This window comes from Echiichthys vipera (assembly GCF_963691815.1).
Source record: "Echiichthys vipera genome assembly, chromosome: 2".
In the NCBI taxonomy this organism is placed as follows: domain Eukaryota; kingdom Metazoa; phylum Chordata; class Actinopteri; order Perciformes; family Trachinidae; genus Echiichthys; species Echiichthys vipera.
Window position 1 is genome coordinate 8,900,160 of NC_139827.1, and position 15,816 is coordinate 8,915,975.

Here is a 15,816-nt window from a genome sequence, read left to right on the forward strand (position 1 = left end):
GTTCTAATGATTCAATCATTTGAAAAAAGGTTGACCCTTACAGTGCAAAGTGGCATAAACCCTAAATCAATGAAAGAAATCAAAAGTTTATAACTCAGTCTTGATATACGATGAACTTTTAAACGTATAATTTATCTGAAAAAGTAAAATCCTGATTTTTATGTAGTAATCATATTATTGCATGATCAATCTTTGGAGCAGAAAAAGCAGAAATCAATCCCTAAATATTGTGTAGTCATGCCATCTAGTGTTTATAGTAAGAAACTGCACCATTTTCTGTGTTTCAAATACTAAACAAATGTTCCATCTGTGATCTGACCATATGCACATTAACAAGTAAGCCACTCCAAAAGACCGCTTCAAAGAACCGTAGAAGACAGCAGCGAGAGTCATTGGCACAGAAATACCACCACTCATAACATTTACACTACTCGCTATGAAATGAAAGCCCAAAACATAATTACGGAGACCAGCCAAAACCATTACCCGACCATCAAATCACAAACCACTCGACTCACTATGTATGTATATGTATAAATTGTTTCTTTCCAGAAGCTGATGCCCCCATATGCACCTCACATGTCGTATGTACTGGAGATATTGTGTATGAATAATTGTGTACATAGTCTCACAGTAGGTCTGTGTTTGTGTGTTCCTTGCGTTAAGAGTCAGACCACAAGAATGTCACTGTATTTCTAGATAGATAGATAGATAACTTTATTTATCCCCAAGGGGAAATTAGGTCATCGTAGTAGCGGTAGAGAGCAATCAGAAGTACTTAAAATAAGATAAAATATAAAATACAAAATATGAACAAAAATAAAATAGAATAAAATAGAAGTACAGTATTGCAGATAAAACATTGAATTACAATGTGCTATTTGGATTTTAATGTGCAAGTGAGATAAGATGCATGTCAGTGATAGGTCACTATGAGTAGTGTGAGTTTATTCCCTGAGCATCGCTCAGTGTTGTTCTGCAGCGTTGTCAAGTCTGACTGCAGCAGGTAGGAATGATTTCCTGTGCCAGGCGGCAATAAAGTAGAAATTGAAATACATACCACATGAATGAGAAGCACACACTGACTTCATAATTACATAATTACTTAGTCATATAATATTAATACATTTATAATAATGATAAATGACAATATCTTAATAGGAAAACCTAACTATAAAATAAATGTTATCGTGACCACATTAAAAATCCAAAATGCGAGAATTTGGGCAAACTAAGTAATATCCCTTTAATTATTCACATTCAATTTACAACAGTGACTTTGGTTTCAAATCCGCACAAAGATAATGCTGTTATTTATTAACCAATCTGATTAGACAGAGATGAAAGATATTTATAAGTACGTAAGTAAGTAGGGCTTGACAGGTCCGGGGGTAAATAATTGACATCTTTATTATGTTATTTGTGCCAACATATACCAGCTCTGTGTGTTACTCCTACACATTTTAGTATCCATGTTTATCTACCTCCCTTTTAGCATTCTATAACATGCCCAAGAGCGATAAAAGACAAAGAATGAAGGGGCCCCATGCACTTTAACCCAGTAAGCTCTCAGTGGATTGGCTGCAGAGAAGAAGGAGGGACAAAGATACGTCACTTATTCATGGTCAAGGGATATGAGGAAAGCTATTTCAACACACACATATACTGTACCTTCACACCGAAATGAAGATGGCAGTGTCACTCGGTAGTTACTCGATACCTTTACTTGGTATCAGCATCTTCCTCGCTTCTCTGATCTACATCACCTACAAGCTGCTCAGCGATTACCTGCACAAATGGTTTACCATGAAACCCATTCCAGAGGTGGAAGGAGCACATCTCTTTATTGGACATGCACTGCAATTGAAAACCAATGCAGGAGGTAAGAAAACAATCACCATGCTGCTCCAGGAGGCCACATTAGTAGATTTAAAAAAAATTTGCTTATTTATTGTGACTGACATATCTGTTGGAGTAATTGCCTACTTTTACATATGGATTTTTTCCCCCTTTGTTTCAGACTTCTTTCGGCAAGTTCAAGATTTTACCCGTGAGTTCGCCAATGCACCGCTATTTAAACTCTGGATTGGACCAGTCCCATTTGTGGTTCTGTTTCATGCTGAAACTGTTGAGGTACTGTATAGTGAGTCCTCCACATTTACAACACCAAGTATTATACAGGTGGTGTAACTGATAAATGTCCACATGCCTTTTTTGGCAAACATATAATCTCAGACACTGAATAGGAGTAAAACGTGTTTTATTTGTATTCAGTGATATGTGAGACAATTACAGTCAAAGTCTTGCAGATGTAACTATAACATCTCATCTCATCTTCAACCTCTTATCTGGGGTCGCGTCGCGGGGGCAGCAGCTCTAGCAGGGGACCCCAAACTTCCCTTTCCTGGGCCACATTAACCAGCTCTAACTGGGGGATCCTGAGGCGTTCCCAGGCCAAAGTGGAGATATAATCTCTCCACCTAGTCCTGGGTCTTCCCCGAGGCCTCCTCCCAGCTGGACATGCCTGTAACACCTCCCTAGGGAGGCGCCCAGGGGGCATCCTTACTAGATGATCCTGAACCAGCTAAACTAGCTCCAGCCACCCTCCTGAGACAACCCATATAATATAACATTTAATGAAGTATAAGCTGCAGCTCTCCTATCTATTGAATGACATTTTTTTCTGGCTTTTTCTTTTAATTGTCATTTGCAGACTGTTATTACCAATGCTGTTCACATAGAGAAATCCTACACATACAACTTCCTCCATCCTTGGCTTGGAACCGGACTTCTTACTAGGTATTTACTTGTTGCTCTCGTCTGCACAATATTAAAAGCATGTCAGTGATGGTCAGAAAGGATACACAATCATGCATTGATTAAGAGAAAAAAAACCCAACATAATAATTAAATAAATTAATTAAAATAGGACCGTAGCAACTGTTTGTAGTTTTTTCACATTGAATTTTTTTTTTTTTATAACAGCCAGAGGCTGGCGCTAAAAGGGTATTGGTGTAAAAAGGGAATTTTATGGTAATGTTTCACTTGATTTTTGTGATGTGGGACATCTGAAATGAGTCTTGGAAGAGATCAAGGGGCCACTACTAACAGTATGGGTCATTAACAGGGAATCTTGTGAAATCAGTACTTAATTCAAACTGAGGGTGGCACTATAAGAAGGAAAGGGGATCATCATTTGGGGAACAATAATGTGTTCAGCCGACCTCTACAGTGGAAAGACCCACCAAGCCACCAGAATAAAACGTTGACATTGTGTTTCTGCAAATCAAAGACATGTTGAATAGTAACGCTTCTGAGCCGCTGCAACCCTGCACCAATTCCCTGCTGACATGCCAACACTTTTTGTTGCTCCACGCAGTTTTAAACACATTACTTAGGTTTAGGTGTAAACATGACATAGTTAGGTTAAGGCAAAGATCGTAGTTTGGGTTATAATAAGTACGTCTTTTATGTGACGCAAATGGGAGGCAAACTGCGGTCTCCTGTGTGAAAGTGTGTTTGACCCAACCCCCACCAACTTCCTGGAGTTTGAGGCTTGTTATACTACGTCACTTGATTTCCAGAACGCTTGCACTGAATGTGTATTTTTTTTTTTACTGGAGTCAGCTGAAAGCCCAGTACATTGCATACAGATGTAAAATTGTGCCAAAAACAATAAATATCAATGTCTTTGCTTTGCAAAAACAAACAATGGCAACATTTTTTCTGGCAACCAGGCTGGAAAATACTGACCTGATGGAGGAGCAAGAGGAAAAGCCAGAGGGGTCAACCTTAATAATAGGTGTTTCCAAAACGTCACAGGGAAAATCAAGACCCGATTAAAGAATTTAGAATTTAATATGACCAAATTGAGTCAAAGCTCATCTCTGCTTATTTTGTCATTAGTTTTCATCCCATCCTATATTTATATTACAATATGAACATGGGTCTTTGGTTCTCTCTCTCCCAGTTAAACTCTTTGATGTCTTTCTCCTTTTGCTCAGCACTGGCCTTAAGTGGCGTCAGCGGCGCAAGATGTTGACTCCCACCTTCCACTTCTCCATCCTGACGGACTTCTTGGAAGTGATGAACGAGCAGGCAGAGATCCTGGTGGAGAAGCTGGAGAAACATGCGGGGAAGGGTCCATTCAACTGTTTCAGTCACATAACTCTGTGTGCCCTGGACATTATCTGTGGTGAGAATATGGGCATTGAATGAAAATGTGTGCATGTATGGGCAAACTGTTTACTCCTATTTGCACAAAACAAATGTTAACGTATCCATGTACATTAAGAAAGATGTCCAACAAACAGTATTTTTTCAGAAACTGCGATGGGAAGGAAAATTAACGCCCAGAGTAATTCTGACTCAGAGTATGTTAAGAGCGTTTACAAGTGAGTTTTCCTTTCCATCACACAAATACAGACAATAAGGGAATAATTAAAAGGTCAATTAATAAAGCTTTTTGTCCTTAGAATGAGTGACATTATCAGCCGCAGACAGAGGACACCTTGGTTTTGGCCTGACTTTATATACAACTACTTTGGGGACGGCCAAGATCACAACAAGACCCTCAAGATCCTGCACTCTTTTACAGAAAAGGTGAGTAATGAAGCCAGTGGTTTGAAAATCAGTCAATTTTCAGAATTTATCGCATTGAAACGAAGCAGAATCCACATTCAGCCTTAGCCCTGACCTTCATTTCGTCTCAGGTGATACGAGAAAGCTCGGACAACATTTCCAATGAGTCAGACAGCGACTCTGAGAATGGTAGAAAGAAAAGACGAGCATTTCTGGACATGCTCCTGAAGACCGCATATGAGGATGGCAGCAAAATGAGCCCACAGGACATTCAGGAAGAAGTGGACACCTTTATGTTTAGGGTTGGTGGTTAGAAATACAACTCTCACTATCTATCTATCTGTCTGTTTATCTATTCTCTGTTTCTCGCACATACTCTTCTAGACTTACACAACGCACTTTCATAAAATTTGCACAATACTCCTACAAACCAAAACAAATCATAACCGACTGTTTCATGTCAGTGTGTGTATATTTTGTTTCCCTCGGTAGTTGGGGGGGATATATTAAACTTATATTTGTTGGCCAGAAACCCAACATCAAATCAATGCTAATGTGGCTCTATATCTGCTGGATGTGTATTGTGAAATAAATATGCAAGTAATTACATATATGTATGTAAATGTATTGGGAAATATTTGCACAATTAACATCACTGGTTTTGCAGCTTTTCCCTCTATCCCTGAGTGTCCCAAAAATGCAATTCAACACAGCTTTAAAGTTGTAAATGATTTGATGTTTCTGTGTATTTAACTGCCCTCATTATGCAGGGACATGACACTACAGCAGCCTCGATGAACTGGGCCGTACATCTGCTGGGCTCACACCCTGAGGTGCTCAGCAAAGTTCAACAAGAGCTTCAGGAAGTGTTCGGTAACAGTGACATACCCACTCCCCTGTCACCACACAGCTTCTCACTTTCATGACAGCATTTGTTTTCCCGCCTGAGGGCCTTTTGACTCATCTTTGCTCAGATTAATTTGTTCTTTACAAGTCGAGGGGAGCTTACACAGGGATAATAGCTGTGAAAAATACCTGCCAAAATACATAGAGAATTTAAATATTTTCACTGCTGTGTGGATTTACTGTATCATCGCCATGTATTTTTTCCATGACGCTAACTAGATGGCCTTGTAGTAATAACACATGCTCAGTTTTTACTGCAGATCTAAACTTGTCATCAAGCATAGCCACATTCATTTTGTGATATACTCAGTGTAGGATTAATAATTACTTAATTACCTTCCACGCGTCATATAACCAATTTTCAACATCAATAATCAAAGGCAGGCTACTGCAGCTCAATATAAACAACAGTGACTTAATCTTAATTTTGTGCTGAGAAGTTTTCTGTTAATGTGCAAAGGTACATCTGACCGGCCTGTTACCATTGAGGACCTGAAGAAGCTCAAATATTTGGAGTGTGTGATCAAGGAGGCCCTGCGACTGTTTCCCTCTGTGCCTTTCTTTGCCCGCAGCCTCGGTGAAGACTGCCATATCAGTAAGTTACAGCTGAGTGATGACACTTGAATGAAACCTTCATTTGCTGAGTGCAAATCCCCCAAGGCAGAGGTATATTTTATGAGAAGCCAGTGGAGGCCAAGCTTCCTCTGTCATTTTCATTTGAAAAATAGTTTTCTTTGTCACATCACATTTATTGTGTTTTTATCTCTTCCACAGTGTCTTCACATTTATAAAACAAGGCCGATATGGATTGCAATATGTGCTAAATAGCCCATGTGAAACGTATTTGTCTTCTTACCTGAAGTGCTGTTTATCAATCTAGATGGTTTTGGTGCGAGTTGCCCAGTGTTGAAGGAATCAGCTGAAGAGATGTTTGCCTTCTTCTGAATTTAACAGAGCCCGCTGTCACTTGGCCTGTGGTGCTCAAAGAGCTAAAAAACAACCCAACATACATTTGAAAAACATTAACATTGATTTGTCTCCTCACAAATCATCAGCGATTACACAAGATAATCCATAGACCTGGTTGTGAGCAGTTTCATGTAGTAACAGAAATGTAAGCAGCAGAAATGGACGAGAGGCGTGTGCTGAGGCTGTGTTGTAGCTATAGCAACGACAATATTTGAATCAATAGTTTGATACTGCTCACCTGAGGCAGCTCGGCCAAGGATGACGCCATTAATGTTTACATCTTGCGCTGCCACAAATGTGATTTTTTTGGGGGGAGGTGAACTGTCCTTTTGAGTCTGGTAATAGAATGTAAAAAAACATCCCATTCTTTGATGAAAAGTAGGAGTAACGAACAGTATTTGGACAAATTGTGATGCAGAGACATAAATTATGTTACAATTAGTTAGCAACATTGTTAACATGAGTATTAGCATGTTTTCTAGTATTGCTAAAGCCTTTTTCAGACATATAGCTAGCATTGATCCTGGGGGGTGTATATGTTTACCCAGCAAATGGACTTATGAAAGGAGTCTTGTCATGTTCTTCTTTGCTTTCTCACAAATGTTTTCATAGTTCTAGCTGTTATTCAGTAACATTAACACTTTTGGCTGCTCACCAAGTAAACAGCTGAGGTCTTGGAATACAGTGACCTGTCTAAAGACAAGGTCAGCAGTCAGAAGTTTGCATCTATTGCCCATTGGACTGCAAACATTAGCAAATGATAAGCCTGTGAATGTACTCATTCGTCCAGGTCATCGTTACCCTCGCTCGACAGAACACCACACACCCACAAAAGCAACCTGGTGTATGCTGTCCAATGCAACGAGGAATGCAAAGATCTTTACATTGGAGAAACAAAACAACCACTGCATAAACGCATGGCCCAACACAGGAGAGCTAACTCCTCTGGCCTGGACTCCGCTGTCCACTTACACCTCAAGGAGAAAGCCCACTCCTTTGACGACACAATGTTCAAATCTTGGACAGAGAGGACAGATGGTTTGAAAGAGGAGTAAAAGAAGCCACCTATGTAAAAGTGGAGAAACCATCGCTAAACAGAGGAGGAGGTCTGAGACACCACTTATCTCCAGTTTACAATGCTGCCCTTTCATCCCTTCCCAGGAGATTCAACAATCTAACCTCAAAGGACAACTGTTCACATATGGCCCCGTGTGACCCCAACGATTATCGTTCAGACTCAATGGAGCACTAACAAAGTCGAAACCAACTGCCCACCAACGACTGTCACTCTAACGATGGGCGTGGGCATTTGGAGCACAAAGGGTTTCAGTAACATCATCGGCCTTGTGAGAGGTTAAATACCTGGATCTCACACCAGTTAGTTGGACCAGCCCCAGCCTGGTCAGATGCGTACATGAACTGATGAAGCCTCTTGGATAAGAGGTGAAACGTCTTCCTAGACAAACAACCAGTCCAGTTGTTTTTGACTGAAATTGCTTTGAGGATTAGCAAATGATTTGACGATTACATGATGAGTCCTTAAATCATAGCCAATCTAGAATAGTAAGACCCAAATTGTAATACTTATATTTTAACTAGCTGTTGTCCTTTTTGTTCTTCTAGCTCTTATCTGCATATCAAATGACTTCAACTGCGGATCCATTATTTATTCAAAATGCTCTTTTCCCAAGCCCTTTAAAAAACTCAAATCTCACATGACCTGCAACATCACAGGGTTTTTGCTAAGGCTGAGGAGTGTTTCCATTTAAAATAAAGAAGAAAAGAATGCAGATGGAGTTAAGTGATTTGTAAAGACCATTTTTTCTTACTGTAACCAATTTTATTTTGTACTTGTAGAGGGTTTCAAGGTGCCCAAAGGTACCAATGCCATCATCATTACCTACGCTCTCCACCGTGACCCGCGATACTTCCCTGAGCCAGAGGAGTTCAGGCCTGAACGCTTCCTGTCTGAGAATTCAGTAGGAAGACCTCCATATGCGTACATCCCCTTCTCAGCTGGACTCCGCAACTGTATTGGTAAGGACGGGACAGGTTTAATTTGAAGTTTACTGGATCTGGATCATGCATACTTTTATCAGACTCTCTCCAGAATAACAGCTGTGTGTGTCTTCCATTATAATCTGTCTCAGGTCAACGTTTTGCACTTATGGAAGAAAAGGTGGTCTTGGCGTTAATTCTGCGTAACTTTAGCATTGAAGCTTGTCAGAAACGTGAAGACCTGCGGCCGATAGGAGAACTCATCCTGCGACCGGAGAATGGCATCCAGATCAAATTGGAAAAGAGGAAAGCCTAGACTAGAAAGCCCGAGACAATGGGTGTCAAAGTCAAGGCCCGCGGGCCAGATTCGGCCCGCCAATGAATTATCTTGGCCCCCGGGATGATATTTGATTAGTATTAGAACCGGCCCGCACGCCACAGCTGCCTGCTGGTGTTTCACGCAAAAACTACATTACCCACAATGCAACGGTAGCCCGCGAACTCACTGTAGCGCCGCAAGTGGGCCGCCCCGTCTTCAATATTCTTAGGCATTCAGGGCAGATGTCAACGTTCAACACCCCCCCCCCCCCCCCCAATAATGGCTAAACGGAAGGTGGACGATGAGAACCGGGTGTTTCAAGCTCGGTGGGAGGCAGAGCACATGTTCACGGAGGTAAAAGGCAAAGCTGTGTGTCTTTATCTTGATATTAAGGAACACATTTTCTTTTTGAAGGACATTTTCTTTTTTGCTGTTTGCCTGTTGAAAATGTTTTCCTTGAAATAACTAAAGTCATAAGAAAATATTGCTTTATTCATTTCATGTACAGGACATGTGTTTTCTCTTTGAAGGAAGTTTGTTTTTGTCTGTGAGCCTGTTGAAAAATGTTTTCACCTGAAATTACTGCTAGAGCCATACAAAAATATTGGATTATTTATTTAATTATTATATATAATACGGTACACTGTGTTAGGTCTTGAGTCAATAGGTTATATGCAATCATTTTAATATGTTTTAATAAACATTGAACCAGTCCGGCCCTCGGCTTGTAGCAAATTTGGTTTTTCGGCCCTCTGATGTTTTTGACTTTGACATCCCTGCCCTAGACAAACTAGGACCTGCTCTGGTTTACAGAAGCTATTCGCTAAATTCACCTTCTTTTGTGGTCTTGATTTAGAGCAGATTACATCATTCTAACGATGCTGTAATGGTTTCTGATTATACTTTGAGGGGTCAAGGAAAGAAGTGACCTTGGTGTTTAGATTTTAGACATAATGACAAAAACTAGACCTTATAAAAATAAATCAAGATCTTCTTTTGTGGACATTGTTATTTGAAGGGAAATAGTTTCATGATGCACTCTTCTGGCTCCATATATGAACAATGCTATTTTTGTGCCATAACAATGTCTAAACACCACACATAATATAGAAATATATACAAATATTTGATTTAATTTAAGTATTAAATTGCAATAGAGCTAAGTAATGATAATGTTTGTGAATCAAATGAAAAATAAACATCTTTTGCAGAGTAAGTGTGTGTTACTATGAGTCAGCCACAATTCAAAGCACATGCTTGAAAGGCTCAATATGTGTTATTCTCCATCGTTCTCTGCAGTACGAGTCATCCTTTCACATGACGTATACAGTCATTTGAAAGTCAATATTAAATGAGGTTGTTTTGAGGGATACTCCCGTGATGAAGGAGATTGTTTTTTGACAAAGCTGGAGATGCTGAGAGTGACAGCTAAGCAAAAAAAAGGAAAAAACCATGTCTAACAGGAAGTGTGCCGGACTTTGAAGCCAATCTGATATCGTGGCCAAATGGTGGAAATACAACTTCCATGTACATCAAGTGATGCCATTGGTCCTAAAGGACTTTTTCCCATTGACTTACAGTTCATGGCAAAAGATATGTCTGTAAATCTGTGGATCCATTCTAAGAGCGTCACAACCGCCGCAAAATGTCTCGTTTCACTATCGGAGTTTGATCTATATTGTTGGATAACATTTCTAAAGTCTAGAAGCATACATAATTTAATCCATATTCAAGTTAGCGGAGTGCTAAACAGGAAGTAGCCGGCTTGGCCAGGGGAAGTATCTAAAAGGCGTGTTTCCATTAGCCCTGTAAAGTGGCCTCCCGGAAAGTTTCAGGGCACGCTCGGCCGCTGGTGATCAGCTGATCAGTGATACAGTGGTGTGTTCTTCCTCAAGAGAAATACAGAACAGCTGTAGTTTGATTCAAGGTGGACCGTATGATTCACAACATAAACTTATGTACAAGTAACATGAAAGAAAACACTCCACCTTAAATATACGCGGCGCTGTAGAAGAGTTTGAAGACAGACAGGCTGTCACCCCACTGCAGTACGGTGTGTGTGTGTGTGTGTGTGTGCGCCTTTGTGTGTAAATCGGAGAGAGAGAGAGGTATGGAGCACGCAGCAAAGGACCACAGGTCGGAAATTCAATCCAGAACCCGTACACAGCATATTTTCTGCGCTGCATTCTACTACATCACTGGATAAAAGTGTATACTCTACTTCACCGTATTGGTATGGCGGCTGTTCTTCCACACGTCACATCCCGCTGAGAGCTACATCCTATCAGCAACCGGGTATATCTCAGGGGAGAAAAGAGGCCCTACTCTTCAATAGGGCCTCTTTCTACTCAGTCAAAAGGGCCTCCTGAGCGACTCACATGCAAATTAGGGGCGTTTTTTGGCAAGCCTTATTCAGGGTAGTCGACTATAGTGGAAACGCACCAAATGTGTCTGCTCAATGGGCCATGTGATGTTGGTTATCTGGGTATTTTTAACTACCTGTACTACGTACACCACTGAGCACAAGGGAATGAACAGAGCTCCACCTCAAACACTGTATCCATACTCTTTGTACATCCATGATTAACACCCACATCTTTCAAACTCCACAAATCCATTTTGTAACACACACATTCTGTTGAACATGTTGAAAATAACTGTGACATCATCCGGCTTATTTTGTCAGACCTGATGAGGCTCCTCCAGAGCCACGAAAGACATTAGTCTCCTCATGACGAATATTCTGTACTTGTATAACAGTTGGATAATCCATTAATGCCATTGTTTAAAATAGGGTTTCAGTGTTTGTTTAAGGAATAAAACTGCACACAAATCTGAAAATTGTCAAATATGCCTTCAGTAGTTTTGAAAAACCATTTTGGTAAAACTCCTGACCCATCATAACCCTGCTGGTTTAACCTCTGATGAGAATCCATTGCAGCATTATGCATATAACCTGCAACACTCTTTAGTCACTGGATCACATTGAGGTCATAGGGATCCATTGTATCAAAGCAGTAATCATAGCATGACACAGTTACAAATGACCCCATCCATAATGTCATAAGATGATTTAGCTGGCATGCCTGCAAGGGTCATTGCCCAAAACGACATGACTGATGATGAATTGAATGCTCTTCTCCGATGCTATTATTTGAATTATTGAGCACATCTCTAATCAATGGCTGGATATAGCTGAGGCGCCTGAGCTCCAAATGAAGGAGGCAGAGTTCATTTATCTGAGGATCTCAAATAAATGGCTCAGATTAAAGGAGCTTTTGTCTCAGATTCAGTAGCTACAGTGGGTGGGTTTCAGGACATTATGCATGTGTGAGTGAGTTTCACATGATAAAGCATTCGTAGAATAGGCCTGTGGATGTTCTCATTTGTCCAGGTCATCGTTATCCCCACAGCAATTTCAGTCATAAGCAACTGGACTTGGTTATTTGTCTAGGAAGACGTTTCACCTTCATCAGTTCATGTACGCATCTGACCAGTCTGGGACTGGTCCTGCATTCAGACAAGTATCTAAACATTTTTAAAAATAGTGTGTGGATGGTGCCTGGATTATTCCCCTGTGTTAGTTTAATGTTTTTTCAGAGTAACTTTTTGTTATTTTCTTGTGTTTTTCAGGAACTTTTTATTGGTGAATGTCATAGACATACAGTAGATTTCCTCTTTACTCCACAAGCTATTTTTGATGGTTGACTGTTTTGGTTTATGGTTGACATTTTTTATAGAGTAAAACAACAAATGGAAAAAGCTGAAGGTGCACAAGACTGACCCCATTAGTGTGCTGAATGTCCCTCAACTCTCCCATGCCTGGCGGTTTTATTTTACTGAACACTGGGTTTATATAATCATTTTAAACAACATTTCAGTTACCTGCAGTACCAAGAGAGCTCCATGTGAACAGTAGTATCATGTCTTCAGTTACACGAGGAAGATTCTAATCCATAAAGACGATTGTTTAACATATACAAAGAATTAGATAGTCTGCCAGTTTGACTTATAAGGGCCGAATTAGCAGTTGGCAGGAGTTCAGAGGAAAGTTTGCACTCTGTTCAAAGTCTGTGTGTTGTTTCAGATACAAAACAGTCAGCCAGGTAAAAACAGACACTGTGAAAGCACTGGTTCCCAACCTGGGGCTCGGGTCCTCCCAAGGGGCCATGAGAGAAATCTGAGGGGTCGAGGTGATTAACAAGGAGAACAAAAAAGTGAAAAATATAAACATTATTGACAATTTATATTTTTCAAGATTTCAAGTGAAACAGTTTGTGAAGTAAAGTCTGTTACTGGTGACACTGCTCACAGATCAAAGTTAGGCTCATCGCCAGGACTTCTTAAACGGAGGTCAAAAGTCTGTGCAGCCCTTCCCATGCCCAAATCCTGTCTCAAAGAGACCTTAGAAGTTTTCCGGCACTTACATACATCAAATAAGCCATCGAGACAGTTTTTTCCTGTAACAGCTACTAACAGAGAACTCCGGGAGAGTCGCTAACAGCTGGACGTGGCTAACACTAATTAGCTCAGAGCACAGTGGAGGCATTAAAACTGCTTTTTTAACCACTAATACTGCTCAAAACACCAAACCTCTGCAGTGGCGTGATAACAGTCCCTACACATAAAACAAAGCCATGGGATGATTTTTGCTGGAATTACACTTTAATTCAAGGTTTTATGTCCCAGAGTTTCTCTACATGATGGTATAAAAATATATTTATACTCTTGGGCTAAATTATGTTAAAAACTAAACTGATTTATTATCAATGCATTTCTCCAGTTTGTTAAATTTACACTGAGTTTAAAGGAAGTTGATATCTACCTTTTAATTTAAATTCAAATCAATTATATTTATAGTGCCAAATCATAACAAAAGTCACTCAAGACACTTTACATATAGAGTAGGTCTCAGCTACAATCTATAGCTTCTTTATGATTTACGGAGACCCAACAATTCCTCCATGAGCAGCAGTAAGTCGCAATATCTATAACATTAATAATAACAATAATAATAATATCTATATATATTTATCCAGAAATCTTGCGCACAGTGGCAACTTTTCCTTTGAACAGGCAGGAACGTCAAACAGACCTGGCTCTATGTCAGGCGGCCATCTGTCCTGACCTGTTAGCAACATACTATGTACTTTGAATTATAAAATGTAAACTGCACTGCAGGTTCATATTCCAAGGAAAACACAAAACTGAGGCCATGACCTTGGTGTATTTAGACATTCCTCATATTTGAGGAGTCACAAGGCTTAAGTATGTTTTAACACTAATGCTTTTTTTGCTACATGTTGTTGAGACAATCCAGCAGACATGTGAAACACTATGAAATACTGATTAAAAACAACACTAAAAAGGCTTCAATGTCAGCAAGTTCCATCTGAGGCACACATAGGCCCTTGGGCTCTGTGATGAAATTAAATGAAACAACTTCAAAGCAACAAATGACAATATAGAGAAAAAAACATATGCTCCAAGTATACAATAAGGTCTTGGCGTACAAGAGAGTAAATGGATTTACTTCTATAGTGCCGTTCAAGCTTCAAAGCAACAAATGACAATATAGAGAAAAAACATATGCTCCAAGTATACAATAAGGTTTTGGCGTACAAGAGAGTCAATGGATTTACTTCTATAGTGTCGTTCTGACCATGCAAGGTGCTTTAAACTACTTGCCACATTCACCCTTTCACACACACATTCGTACACTGATGGCAGAAGCTGCCATGGAAGGTACCATCTGCTCATCATGATCTGATCTAATCATTTAGATGCACATTCACTCAGTGATGGCACAGCGTTTAGGAGCAATTTGGGGTTCAGTGTTTTTTTCAAGGATGCTTCGACATGCAGCCTGAAGGAGCTGGGGATTGGACTGTCGATCTTCCGATTAATGGAAGACCCGCTCTACTTCCTGAGCCACAGCCAGTAAGTAGCAGCAGATTATAAAATGACCATCATTAAACTGTCCTGCTTTTAAATAAAGCGTAGTTCAAATTGCTGTCCAGAGAGAGGCAGCAGTGTATGCTTTTCTAAGAGTGTGCAAGGACATGCACAAGTTCCTATGAATTGTACAGTGTGTGTGTGTGTGTGTGTGTGTCAGACAGTGAGTGAGGGGGGTGGATGAACAGCACGAACAGCAGAATATAGCTACAGTTTTTTTCTCTCTGAATGCCCAGCAGCTCCATGATAATGTGAGTGACAGCTGCATTCAGTGTGTGTACAGTTTAAAGTCTGTGAGTCTCAGATGTTCAGTGTTCTGACACTTGAATGACACATGATAAATGTCCAATCTCCCTTTAAACATGGTTAATTAACACATGCCCAGTCTCGGCTACATCGCTCATCCAATTTCTTAGTATATTAGTATACTTAGAAAACTCTATGAGACACTGATTTACATATGACAAGATCAATCTGACCATGATACAAACACCAGCTCACTGGCTGTCATGGGAAAATGGCTGCAAACTGTCTCAACAAACTCACATTGTCTTCAAGCAGACATGGAGTGACTTGCTGGAGTTTTTCCTCCATCTAAATGTGTCAAAAACAAAATACATGATCAATGATTTCAGAAGGTACCCCACCAACTGCCAGCTGTCATAAAATGTGATGAAATTGACCTAGTGGTTAGGTACAAACATTTGGGTGTAGTAAACAACAACTGTGTTTCTAAACCCATGCTGATGCCACCTGTGCTAGGTACCTCAACGGAGGGGCAAAGAAAAAACGGGAGTTCGGTTGGTACAGTCCACAACTTTTGACAATGGAAACGCAAAAATAACCATTCAAATGTGTAACAAACTGAAATGAACTAGACTGAACTGAACTGCTTGGTGGAAACATTTGCTCTTCTTTTTATTTAACTGATGTTTTCCGTTGATCTTTAGTATTAAATACTTGGTTACTTGGTTACTTGGTTTAGAAATCTAGATCTGGGAAGTCTTGTTAAGAAGGCCAGTCAGTATCAGGGAGGAGTCAGGCCAAGCTCCTGGACATTTATCATCCTTATCCTTAACATATCCTTA

General features: G+C 40.1%; 1 protein-coding gene across 1 annotated transcript; it reads left to right on the forward strand.

Moving 5' to 3' along the window:
* Positions 1-1,689: 1,689 nt before the first annotated feature.
* On the forward strand, positions 1,690-8,770 carry cyp4v2a (cytochrome P450, family 4, subfamily V, member 2a; the record flags this gene model as incomplete). Its single annotated transcript, XM_083936778.1, has 11 exons — positions 1,690-1,882; positions 2,021-2,133; positions 2,714-2,799; positions 4,005-4,195; positions 4,325-4,394; positions 4,476-4,602; positions 4,713-4,883; positions 5,352-5,454; positions 5,948-6,082; positions 8,314-8,493; positions 8,607-8,770. The coding sequence occupies 11 exons, from the start codon at positions 1,690-1,692 to the stop codon at positions 8,768-8,770; spliced, it is 1,533 nt and encodes a 510-aa protein (XP_083792904.1).
* Between the last annotated feature and the right edge of the window lie 7,046 nt (positions 8,771-15,816).